The following is a 13,310-nucleotide window of genomic DNA, read 5'->3' as shown; positions in this document are numbered from 1 at the left end:
TTATCGACACTATAGACAATATCAAATCAAAAGAAAAACTCTTTGCAGACGATACAAGTATGTCCCTAGCATTGAATAACCTATACACTCGAGCAGAGATCCTTAATTCAGATTTGTAAAAAAAAAAAAAAAAAAAAAAAAAGCAAGCAAATGGAAAGTTAAATTCAGCGAAGAGAAAACAGAATGATTAAACTTTGTGCGAGACAATAACCCTGTTTTACCGCTTACATTTTTTTCTTCACATTTAGTGAGCACAGACAAACACAAGCATCTTGGTATCATACTCCAGAACAACTGCAAATGGGACGCACATATTCAAAGTATAATTAGCGTAGTTACCGTGTTACCTTCTTGTCTAAAAAATTATACGTATAAACTCAGTAGAAAATCCCTTGAAATAATGTATAAATCATTTATATTACCTCATTTTGATTATGCTGATATCATTTGGGATAATTGCTCTGCCACACTGTCAAACTGTTTGAAAGATCTGCATTTGGAAGCAATAAGAATCATTGTTGAAGCTGTTCGTTGAACCAGCCACCCAAAATTATATAATAAGTCTGGCTTTTGTACACTAAATGAAAGAAGAGATAGGCACAAACTTATACAATATTATAAAATCATCAGTGACATGTTTCCAGACTATTTGTTTGACCTTCTACCTGATCTTGTTGCAGAAAGGAACCCATACCATAGGCGTAGACCTCTAGAACGTACAATACCAAAATGTAATACTGAAATACATCGGAAATCTTTCTTTCCTTCTACAGCAACCCTGTGGAACTCTCTTCCTGATCATGTCAAGAATTGCAACTCTCTAAGTGCATTTAAACGCTACTGGTCTGCTGACGATCACATTGTACCTATAATCATATTATTATTTTGGTGAACGTAAGGAACAAATAATTCATTGTCGACTCCGTCTTCAGATAAGTAATCTTAGAAATGACATGTTTCATCGCCACTTAGTAGATGATCCATTCTGCGATTGTGGCAATGATAGAGAAACAGCTGAGCCACTATTTGCTGTCGTGTCCGCGTTTTAGCGTGGCCCGTAGAAATACTGTTTTAAATCTTCCTCAAGAATATATTCAGATACATACTCTGTTGAATGGTAATTCCAATTTTCAACTTAACATAAACATACTGAAATTTGAAACCACACAAATTCATCAATGAATCCAAAGATTTTAAGTATGCACTGTTCTCGGTGTGTAGGTGTGACCGTCACCATATCTTCTATACTGAACATTTTGTAATCTTTCCATGTTTCCTGTCTAGTCGGTCTATTCAAGAATGATTATGTGTAATGCTATTCCCTCTCCATATGTATCTTTCTTTCTTTTCTTTTTCTTTCTTTTTTTTCTTTTTTCTTCTTTTTTCTCTCTTCTTTATCTTATTCATCGACTTCTTGTTTTTCTGACCTTTTTCCGCTTTCTGTTGTGAACAATGAATGATAATGTTTATATTTATTGTAAATTCTTTAAGTATACTAATCTGTACGGCTGCTCAAAAAAGGAAATAATGTCTGCAATGACTGTCATTTATGTACAGTTGGAAAACGTGTATTTCAACACAATTGCATTTGACCAGCCGTCAAACGAAACCAACGTATTTAATCACATTCCTGAGCACGATGTTAGCTTGTTGTTGCTCCGCTGTCTGTGTGTACATGTATAACATGTTTACTGAATAAAGTTTTGTTTAAACCAAAAGTATAGTTTTATCTTTATCTGTATTCATATCCTTTTATCGCCAGCAAACAACAGCTAGCTGTTTCGCTCTGTTGTGAAATCGTTAGATTTAAAACTTTAAAAGGTGACGAAGAGCATTTGAAAAAAAAACAAAAAAACAACAAAAAAACCCAACAAACCCCCCCCAAAAAAAACCCACGACACTTAAAACTACACAAAAAGTGGTAACTGCACTTGAAGAATCCAGCCACACTGATGTCACCGTAGTTCAGCAGTTATGAGGCTCTGTGAAGGATCACTGGGTACCGCACTGAACCTGTTCACCACATTCCAACAGCCGTGTTGGTTGTGTGTCAAAGCCTGGGTCTCTGCACATGGTTTTCATGCCCATTATGCAATGTTGTCAGTCCATCGGTTTCTATTTTATTTCATGTTTCTTTCTTCCCTCCATATCCCTCCCTCAAGAGTTCCTTGAGGAATTGTTTCAGCAAAGCCAGTGGACCTTGTTACCTGGCCGCACAGACGTAGTTTTCTTAACCAGTGTCAGATCTTTGTGTGGCCTGATGTGCTGCTTGAAGGTTTAGCGCACTTGTTCAATGATGATCTGTTCCGTGTATATGAGGTTCAGTAACATGCGATAACATCTCATTTCCATGGCTTGGGTTTTTCTTTCAAAACCCGCCGTGAGTGTCCATGTATCGCATGCATACAAGAAAGTGGAATATATCGGCATTCACAGGAGCTTGTTCTTGAATTTTGTGGAGATTTGTTTGTCTGTGTGCTTCATTACATTCTTATATGGATCATTAGGTTTGTATGTGTTCTACAAAAATTCTTATGTGCCCATGTGTTCTATAGATGGATCATTGTGCCATGGATTATGTGCTATACATACAGATTGTGCGTGCGTGTGTGTTCTGCATAAAGATCATTGTGCCTCACTGTGTTCCATAGATGGATCATTGTGCCTGTATGTGTTCTATAGATGGGTCATTGTGCCTGTATGTGTTCTATAGATGGGTCATTGTGCCTGTATGTGTTCTATAGATGGATCATTGTGTCTGTGTTTCATAGATGGATTATTGTGTCTGTGTTCTATAGATGGATCATTGTGTCTGTATTCTATAGGTGGGTCATACATACGGGTCATTGTGCCTGTATGTGTTCTATAGATGGATCATTGTGTCTGTGTTTCATATATGGATTATTGTGTCTGTGTTCTAGAGATGGATCATTGTGTCTGTATTCTATAGATGGGTCATACAGACGGGTCATTGTGCCTATGTGTGTTCTATAGATGGGTCATTGTGCCTGTATGTGTTCTATAGATGGGTCATTGTGCCTGAATGTCTTCTATAGATGGATCACTGTGTCTGTGTTACATATATGGATTATTGTGTCTGTGTTTTATAGATGGGTCATACAGACGGGTCATTGTGCCTGTGTGTGTTTTATAGATGGGTCATTGTGCCTGTATGTGTTCTATAGATGGATTATTGTGCCTGTATGTGTTCTATAGATGGATCATTGTGCCTGTATGTGTTCTATACACGGGTCATTGTGCCTGTATGTGTTCTATAGATGGATTATTGTGCCTGTGTGTTCTATAGATGGATCATTGTGCCTGTATGTGTTCTATAGATGGATTATTGTGCCTGTATGTGTTCTATACACGGGTCATTGTGCCTGTATGTGTTCTATAGATGGATTATTGTGCCTGTGTGTTCTATAGATGGATCATTGTGCCTGTATGTGTTCTATATATGGATCATTGTGCCTGTATGTGTTCTATAGATGGATCATTGTGTCTGTATGTTTTCTATAGATGGATCATTGTGCCTGTATGTGTTCTATATATGGATCATTGTGTGTGCGTTTCATAGATGGATTGTTGTGTATGTGTTTCATAGATGGATTATTGTGTGTGTTGCATAGATGGATTATTGTGTGTGTTGTATAAATGGATTATTGTGCCTGTATGCGTTCAAAAGGTGGATCATTGTGTCTGTGTTATATGGGTTGATCATTGTGCCTATATGTTCTATAGATGGATCACTGTGCTTGTGTGTGTTCTATAGATGGATCACTTTGCCTGAGTGTGTTTCGCTGGTGAACCACAGTGTCATGTCTATTGTATTTATGGTTCACGCTGCCTGTATGTGTTCTACGGGTGAACCATTCCGTGTGTTCTGCAGGTGAACTGTTTGGAGTGTATGCGTTCTTCACGAAGTCCATCGTGTCTGTATTTGTTCTTCAGGTGGATGATTGTGTACCTGTTCTGCATGTGGATCATTGAACCTGTACTAGTTCTGCAGTTGAATCAGTGTACCTGTACTTGTTCTACGGGTGAACCAATGTACCTGTACTTATTCTACAGGTGAACCAGTGTACCTGTACTTGTTCTTCAAGCGAACCAGTGTACCTGTACTTGTTCCTCAGGTGAACCAATGTATCTGTACTAGTTCTAAAGGTGAACCAATGTACCTGTGCGTGTTCTACAGGTGAACCAATGTGTTGGTATGCATTCTGCATGTGTATGACTGAGCCTGTGTGTATTCCACAGGTGAGCAATGCAGTTCCAGGTGAGTGTAGGTCACCTCGTGGTGCTGCTGCTGAGCTGGTACCAGCAGCCTGTGTCTGCCCAACCCATCAATCAAAACGTCTTCTGTAGGTACCTGGCCCACCACCATTTTCACACCTGCCATATGAGCACCAGCGTATACTGCCAGTGGCTGCTGATAGAAATGGCCAGACTGGGATGCAGACGTAAGTCAGCCTTGTGAATAAATAGATAAATAAATTAATGAATGAATAAACAAATAAATAAATAAATGGATAATCAAATGAACTGATCGTGTGCTGACCATTGATTTTATACTACCTCTTCTTCTTCTTCTTCTCTTTCTTCTCCACCACCACCTCCTCCTCGTCCTCCTTCTTCTTCCTATTTTCTTTCTCCCTTCCTTCTGTTTATTTCTTCTTTTACACAAACTCAGATGGTTCTCACTAAAGGTGACTTTCTTGTGCAGGTGGATGCAGCATCAAGGATGGAAATACATGCGTTGACAATAGCCATCACTGTCCGAGTACAGGGGACTTCTGTCCTGTGTACTCCAAGTGCTGCCATAGTTCCACCATGGCCTCTACCACTACCACTAACTCCACCTCGATCACTCACGTTACCACTACCACTGACTCTACCACAGACTCTACGACTACAACTGACTCTACCACTACCACCGACTCCACAACTACTACTGATTCTACCACTGTCACTGACTCTACCACTACCATTGACTCGACCACTGACTCTACAACAACCACTGACTCTACAACAACCACTGACTCAACAACAACCACTGACTCTACCACTGTCTCTACAACAACCACTGACTCTACGACTGACTCTACAACAACCACTGACTCTACCACTGACCCTACAACTGCCACTGTCTCTACAACAATCACTGACTTTACCACTGACTCTACAACAACCACTGACTGTACCACTGACTCTGCAACAATCTCTGACTCTACAACAATCACTGACTCCACCACTGACTCCCCCACTACCACTGACTCTACAACAATCACTGACTCCACCACTGACTCCACCGCTACCACTGACTCTACAACAACCACTGACTCTACCACTGACTCTACAACTACCACTGTCTCTACAACAATCACTGACTTTACCACTGACTCTACAACAACCACTGACTCCACCACTGACTCTACAACAGCCACTGACTCTACCACTGACTCTACAACAACCACTGACTCTACCACTGTCTCTACAACAACCACTGACTCTACCACTGACTCTACAACAATCACTGACTCCACCACTGACTTTACAACAACCACTGACTCTACCACTGTTTCTACACCATCCTCTGACTCTACAACAATCACTGACTCCACCACTGACTCTACAACAATCACTGACTCCACCACCGACTTTACAACAACCACTGACTCTACCACTGTTTCTACACCATCCTCTGACTCTACAACAATCACTGACTCCACCACTGACTCTACAACAACCACTGCCTCTACAACAATCACTGACTCCACCACTGACTCTACAACAATCACTGACTCCACCACCGACTTTACAACAACCACTGACTCTACCACTGTTTCTACACCATCCTCTGACTCTACAACAATCACTGACTCCACCACTGACTCTACAACAACCACTGCCTCTACAACAACCACTGACTCTACCACTGACTCTACAACAATCTCTGACTCCACCACTGATTCTACAACAACCACTGACTCTACAACAACCACTGACTCTACAACAATCACTGACTCCACCACTGACTCTACAACAACCACTGACTCTACCACTGACTCTACAACACCCACTGACTTTACCACTGACTCTGCAACAACCACTGACTCCACCACTGACTCTACAACAATCACTGACTCCACCACTGACTCCACAACTACCACTGACTCTACAACAATCACTGACTTCACCACTATCACTGACTCTACAACAATCACTGACTCCACCACTGATTCTACAACAACCACTGACTCTACAACAACCACTGACTCTACAACAATCACTGACTCCACCACTGACTCTACAACAACCACTGACTCTACCACTGACTCTACAACACCCACTGACTTTACCACTGACTCTGCAACAACCACTGACTCCACCACTGACTCTACAACAATCACTGACTCTACCACTGACTCCACAACTACCACTGACTCTACAACAATCACTGACTTCACCACTATCACTGACTCTACAACAATCACTGACTCTACCACTGACTCCAGCACTAGCACTACCACTGACTCTACAACAACCACTGACTATACCACTGACTCTACAACTACCACTGCCTCTACAACAATCACTGTCTTTACCACTGACTCTACAACTACCACTGCCTCTACAACAATCACTGACTTTACCACTGACTCTACAACAACCAGTGACTCCACCACTGACTCTTCAACAGCCACTGACTCTACCACTGTCTCTACAACAACCACTGACTCTACAACAATCACTGACTCCACCACTGACTCTACAACAACCACTGACTCTACCACTGTTTCTACACCATCCTCTGACTCTACAATAATCACTGACTCCACCACTGACTCTACAACAACCACTGACTCTACCACTGTTTCTCCACCATCCACTGACTCTACAACAACCACTGACTCCACCACTGACTCTACAACAATCACTGACTCCACCACCGACTCCACCACTACCACTGACTCTACAACAACCACTGACTCCACCACTGACTCTACAACAACCACTGACTCCACCACTACCACTGACTCTACAACAATCACTGACTCCACCACTGACTCTACCACTACCACTGACTCTACAACAACCACTGACTCCACCACGACCACTGACTCTACTACTACTATTGACTCTACCATTCCCACTACCTCTACCACTGATTTAAACACTCCCACTATATCTGCCACTACTACTGAGTACACCACCATTACTGACTCAACCACTACCACTGACTCTACCACTGCCACTGTTTGTAGCACTACTATTGCCTCTACCACTACTGCTCCCACTGACTCTACCACTACCGCTGACTCCACTACTGACATTTCCACTACCATTGTCTCTACCACTACCTCTCAATCTACCACAACCACTCCGTCTACTACCACAACTAATAAAATAACCACAATTTACCCACACGAGCCGTGCCACCTGCAGAGTTACCACCACTCTTGCAGGAACGAATCCAGCGGCTGCCCACATGGAGATGTTGTGGAAGAGACATGCCCCCATGGCCAGATCTGCTGTCGCCTGGTATGGCTTTGGTTTTTGACTGGTCACAAAACAGTGTGGGAAGGGGTAGATGGTAACTTTGGCAGTCACAGTTTTTCAGTGATCACAAAACAGTGTGGGAAGGGGTAGCTGGTAGCTTTGGCAGTCACAGGATCATGGACATCCAGGTGTACACAACAGCTGACAGGATCACGGACATCCAGGTGCAAAGACCCACGGAAGCCAGCGGGACGAGGCAGTTTCAGTTTCTCAAGGATGCGCAACACCACATCTGCTGGGCATCTGCCTGCAGCATAACCCAACATCTGCTAGGCAGATGTCTGACAACAGCATAACCCAACGCACTTGTCAGGCCTTGAGTATTTGTACATACATTTCTGTACCCATCAGAATGGATTTCATTTACAGAATTTTGCTAAAGGACAACACTTTTGTTACCATGGGTTCTTTTTCAGTGCGCCAAAGCGCATGTTACACACAGGACCTCGGTTTATTTTCTCATCCAAATTACTAGAGTCTCAGTTTGATTTTCCTGTCAAACTTGGGAGAAAGGGAGAGAGCGGGATTCGAACCCATATATACATCCAAAAAGTAGGAGGACATGTATTTATTACCTGCACATGCATGCATGGAGTCGTATATGCTCATAAAACGTTTATTCAGTTAGCCATTTATACAACTTTTGCGTAGTATATTCCATAGCAGATTTTTTTTATGCTGGATGAATCAAAAGCCTTGTGGAAATCTGCATGCAGCTTGGTGCTTCTGAGAAAGATATTTTTGGATCAGAACACAGTATAACAATACATTCCAAAGTACTGTGTCCTGAGCTGAATCCTGCCTAGATCTATGATTCCATCTTCTCTTTCCGCTTACCCCGTTAGTCGTATATTGCAAATATCTGTGCATACTTTACTGAGGACGCTTGTAATTGCAATACTTCAGTTGTTATCAGGTTTGATAACATCTCATTTTCTGTGCAAGGGAACTACAATAGATTAAGCCATGCTAACAGAATAAAACTCTTGAAATAATTAATCAAAAAGATCACCACTGTTTCATTAGAATGACTTAACATTTCACCTAGGATCTTATCATGCCCTGTACTCTTGCCTCTATTCAGTCTCATGATACTATCAACCATTTCCCTCCTTGATTCTGGATCGATTGATACTGGTTCTTCAAAACTATCTGCTCGGAAGTTGTCTTCATTATCCTCTATCACATCAAATATATTTCAAGTATTGCGGAAATGTTCAAAATGTCTACATTATTGCAATGTCAATGGAATGGCGACTTTCATGTTTACCACGCAATTTCCCGAAGGCAGCCAATCTTCCTCTGATCACTGATCTGGTAAAACCAGAGCGCAAAGTGTCGCCAGACTTTTTGATACACTTGGCTGGTTTCATTGTTTCTGGCAAACCTTTCCTTGTGTTTCCTGTACGACAGGACAGAGCGCCATCCACACTCAGATGTTCGAACAGACTGATGGACGTTGAATTGTTATCCATGTACACCCCGTGCCACTGAGTGGAGAAGGGCCCCTCAGATGTTTGAACACGGACCCCAGTGACTCACCAACACCAAGAAGCAGACCATTGGTCTTCCCAGTGTAGACAGAGCGATTCTGCATGTAGAACCTGTCTGAATCACAAACTGCCCACACCTTGAGTCCCCACTTTATTGACTTTAGTGGAATGTAGTGAGTAAAGCCGCAACGACACTTAGACTGGATATACTACTTGCCTCATACACACTCATGTTTCAGCCAGGACGAAAGGAGTGAGAAAAGTCTCTCGATGGAAATGGAGGCCTGACCTTAAGAGAGATCCACAGCCATTTTGATTGTCACACACTGGAAAACGTTATACAAGAAAAATCGATGATAAATCCAAATCTTTTCCACCTTTTCTGGTGGGTGGGAGGTGGGCATGGGACAGGAAAGAAAGTTTCCAGATCAAACTGGTGAAGAAAAAAAAAAATGAAAGAAAAGTAGGTTAATTATATGCAAGTGACCTACAACCTCCAGACTCCGCCATTTAGACATGTGGCTGAACAACGCTTTGGGCTGTGAAAGGCAGGGGCGCTAACTGGCGTTATCGATTTTACGTCGCTGAGGATTCAAAACCAGATCAACCGCTAGATTAAGAAATACATAATAGCAGTACAAACATTATTTGAGAGTGACTGGCACGCAGCTTTGCTTTTATTAACAGTAGGGGTTAGCGTTAAACACAATCCACGAATGTGGGTCCACTTCCAAAGCTGTTCCAATTTGAGGCCCACAAGGACATCAATAATCCATACAAGCAACAGGTAGAGTGCATGCGTGTGAAGGGGCTGCTTAAAGGAATACGGGTGAAGGCCAAAGGAAAGATATCAAAGAACACTGATCATATCAGGGGACGATCAAAGTGTGCAGAACCAAAGCAACTGACGAAATATGAATAGGAAGAATCCAAGACAAAGAAATTGAAGGTTTTCGTAATTTACTCTAAACTATTTTGGTATAAAAAAAAAGAGACATTCATTTGAAATATCTTACCTTCCAACACAATTCCTATATTGTACAAAACTATGAATTAAAATACTTCCTAGAGATCTTTTCATTTAGATCTAATGTCGATGCCAGATAATTACTGAAAACAATTATTATTATTATTATGAGCATTTACGCCTTATCTTGAAAAGCCCTAGGCGTTTACAAATAGAACACATATGTAAATATCAAAATGGAAAACTGAACACAAGATACCAAACACCATTGAAAACTAGCCTACTCATCCAGCCGCCCCCCTCCCCTCCACCCTCCTACTCCTACCCCACCCCTACAATACACACAAGCACACGCGCACGCACACACACAAGTCATAGCACACAATCGTAAATAGTGCACAATCAAAAATACCACCAACAAATCCTGAAACTATCAAAACTCACTCACTCGCAAATAGTCATTTTAGTTCATACTGGAAACGGATGAGCTGTTGAGAATGAATGTGGAGGGGGTGTTCAGACTGGATTTGAAAGACTGCAGCAAAGATGAGTGACGGAGAGGCTGAGGAAGCTGATTCCAAAGAAAGGGGCTTGGTATGAAAAAGTGTGTTGGCCATACGTTTTGGTTCGAGCAGGGGGGATCCTAATCATACGCGTGTCAGAAGAGGAGCGGAGTTGGCGTGATGGTATGGAATGATGAATGAGATCAGAAAGACACTGTGGACCATGTATGTGTGTGTGTGTGTGGGAGGGTGGGTGGTGGAGGTGGGGGTGGTGGTGGTTAATTGTTTTTCTTATTTTGATCATTAGGAATCACACGAGAGCCATGAATGTTTTGCTTTTTGTTTGATAATGAAGTAGAGACTGATACAAACCTTTAGGAATCTTCAAGAATTGACTGCTGCCCACATTTGACGCACACACACACACACACACACACAGAACACAGCTCACAGGAACAAATGTCTTTTCACGCAGAACTGCAAAAGTGACAACGGGTACAAATGTTTACCTATACGTGGCACGTGCAAAGGGTACAGTCCTTACGGACATGCGTCCTGCTCCAGTGACTACCTGTGCTGTGTTGCCGTGAGTGTTACCTCCTCCTACCTGATTTTACCTGGTGGACCAAGCGTGTTAGTGTGGTCTGCTTCAGCTGGTTTTCACCTCTAATGCTGTGTGTATGTTGTACCTAGCCTGTAAGTGTGGTCTGCCTCAACTGTTGTTTGTAATGTTGTGGGTATGTTGTACCTAGCCTGTAAGTGTGGTCTGCCTCAACTGTTGTTTGTAATGTTGTGGGTATGTTGTACCTAGCCTGTAAGTGTGGTCTGCCTCGCCTGGTTTTTACCTGTTGTTTGTAATGCTGTGTGTATGTTGTACCTAGCCTGTAAGTGTGACCTGCCTCACCTGGTTTTTACCTGTTGTTTGTAATGCTGTGTGTATGTTGCACCTAGCCTGTAAGTGTGACCTGCCTCACCTGGTTTTTACCTGTTGTTTGTAATGCTGTGTGTATGTTGTACCTAGCCTGTAAGTGTGACCTGCCTCACCTGGTTTTTACCTGTTGTTTGTAATGCTGTGCGCCGGATACTGTTGTCTCCAGCTGTCTTGCTTTACCTGTTGCTTTTGTTGTGGTCATTGCTGTGACCTGTTTAGTGCATTGTGCCTGGTTGTACCAATGAACTGTGTTGCTACAGCTACTATAACTGCTGCTGCTGCTGCTGCTACTGTTACTGTTACTACTACTACTGCTGCTGCTGCTGCTCCTGCTACTGTTACTACTACTACTGCTGCTGCTGCTGCCGTTACTACTACTGCTGCTACTATTGCTACTCCTATTACGACAGCTACTGCTGGGACTACTACTACAACGACTTCTGCTGCTGCCTGACCATTACAATGTGGTTCTTTTGTTCTTTGTACTGCTGCCTCGACTACAACTGCTACTACAGCTGCCACTGCTGTTAATGTTGCTGCTTTGATAGACTGCTTTCTGTTGTTGCAACCGCTGCTTTGATAGACTACTTCTGTTGTTGCAACTGCTGCTGTATCGACGTTTGTTATTTTGATCTCAGGACACAAATAACAACCACCCCCAAATCCTGGCCGACTGCTGTTTCGCTGTGTATCCAAGGAGTCCCTTCGAAGCCTATTACATCAGACGCTGGATCTACACCAGGTATATACGGCACAAGGTTCCTCCCCCTTTTCATGTAATCACACCATTGATCTCGGTGATGAACACACACACACACACACACACACACTGTCCCTGACCATGCCGATCACTCTCTGTCTCTGTCTGTCTCTGTCTCTGTCTCTGTATCTCTCTCTCTCTCTCTCTCTATATATATATATATATATATATATATATATATATATATATATATATATATATATATGTGTGTGTGTGTGTGTGTGTGTGTGTGTGTGTTTAACAAGTGGAGAATAATAAATTCTTTCCTTTTGCTACTGATTCCGAGAAGTGAATATCGTATTGGCCAGTCAGGATGGAGCGCGGATAACTGATTTTGATATTTCTGAGAACTTGCTAACAGTGCCTGTGTTTTTCCATCGTTCAACAGCAATAAGTTTGTATTCATCCAGATGTTTACATCAGTGAGGCCTGACTGTATGTTCTGAAGACCAGATAATAATTTTTTGCAGGAGTAGAACTATGCACTTGTCATCAGTAAATTCACGGTGTGAAACTGTGCTTTTCGATGACGTTCACCAGAAGTTGGGCGTATGAAATAAAAGAATTGGTCCAAGGACCGACCCTTAGAAACACCGTGCAACAGAGAAGATGACTGGACATGTAAGAAACGTGCAGGAATTAAACGAAATGCCACGTTGCGCACGTGAGGCAGTGACAAGAGCCGTGGTTTGTGGTGTTTCAGAAAAGTGGTGAAGAAAAAGCACGGAGTACCTGTGTGGTGAACGGCAGGCTCTGTTGCCAGGACACGGGACTCTGTCTGACCCCTGCAGCACTGACCTCTGACCGCTGACCTCTCCTCACAAGCGTAGGGACCGCGCTGGCTTTGGAATCGTCAAAGAGGGGGTGGGGGATGGGGGTGGGGAATGTGGAGAGGGGGGGGGGGTGGGGTGGAAAGGGGGTGTGTGGAGAGAGGGGGTGGTGGAGAGAGGGGGGGATGTGGAGAGAGAGGGGGGTGTGGAGAGAGGGGGGTGTGGAGGGGGGATGTGGAGAGGGGGGCATGTGGAGAGAGGGGGCCATGTGGAGAGAGGTGTGTGGAGGGGGGATGTGGAGAGAGGGGGGCATGTGGAGAGAG

General features: G+C 43.0%; 1 protein-coding gene across 1 annotated transcript; it reads left to right on the top strand.

Annotated features, from left to right (window-relative positions):
- Positions 1–4,267: 4,267 nt before the first annotated feature.
- Positions 4,268–13,055, top strand: LOC143293574 (uncharacterized). Its single transcript, XM_076605011.1, has 5 exons — positions 4,268–4,463; positions 4,727–7,545; positions 11,002–11,112; positions 12,096–12,199; positions 12,921–13,055. The coding sequence occupies exons 1-5, from the start codon at positions 4,268–4,270 to the stop codon at positions 12,958–12,960; spliced, it is 3,270 nt and encodes a 1,089-aa protein (XP_076461126.1). The 3' UTR covers positions 12,961–13,055.
- Positions 13,056–13,310: the final 255 nt, after the last annotated feature.

Source organism: Babylonia areolata, chromosome 1, assembly GCF_041734735.1.
Source record: "Babylonia areolata isolate BAREFJ2019XMU chromosome 1, ASM4173473v1, whole genome shotgun sequence".
In the NCBI taxonomy this organism is placed as follows: domain Eukaryota; kingdom Metazoa; phylum Mollusca; class Gastropoda; order Neogastropoda; family Buccinidae; genus Babylonia; species Babylonia areolata.
This window is presented reverse-complemented; position numbering and strand designations above follow the sequence as displayed.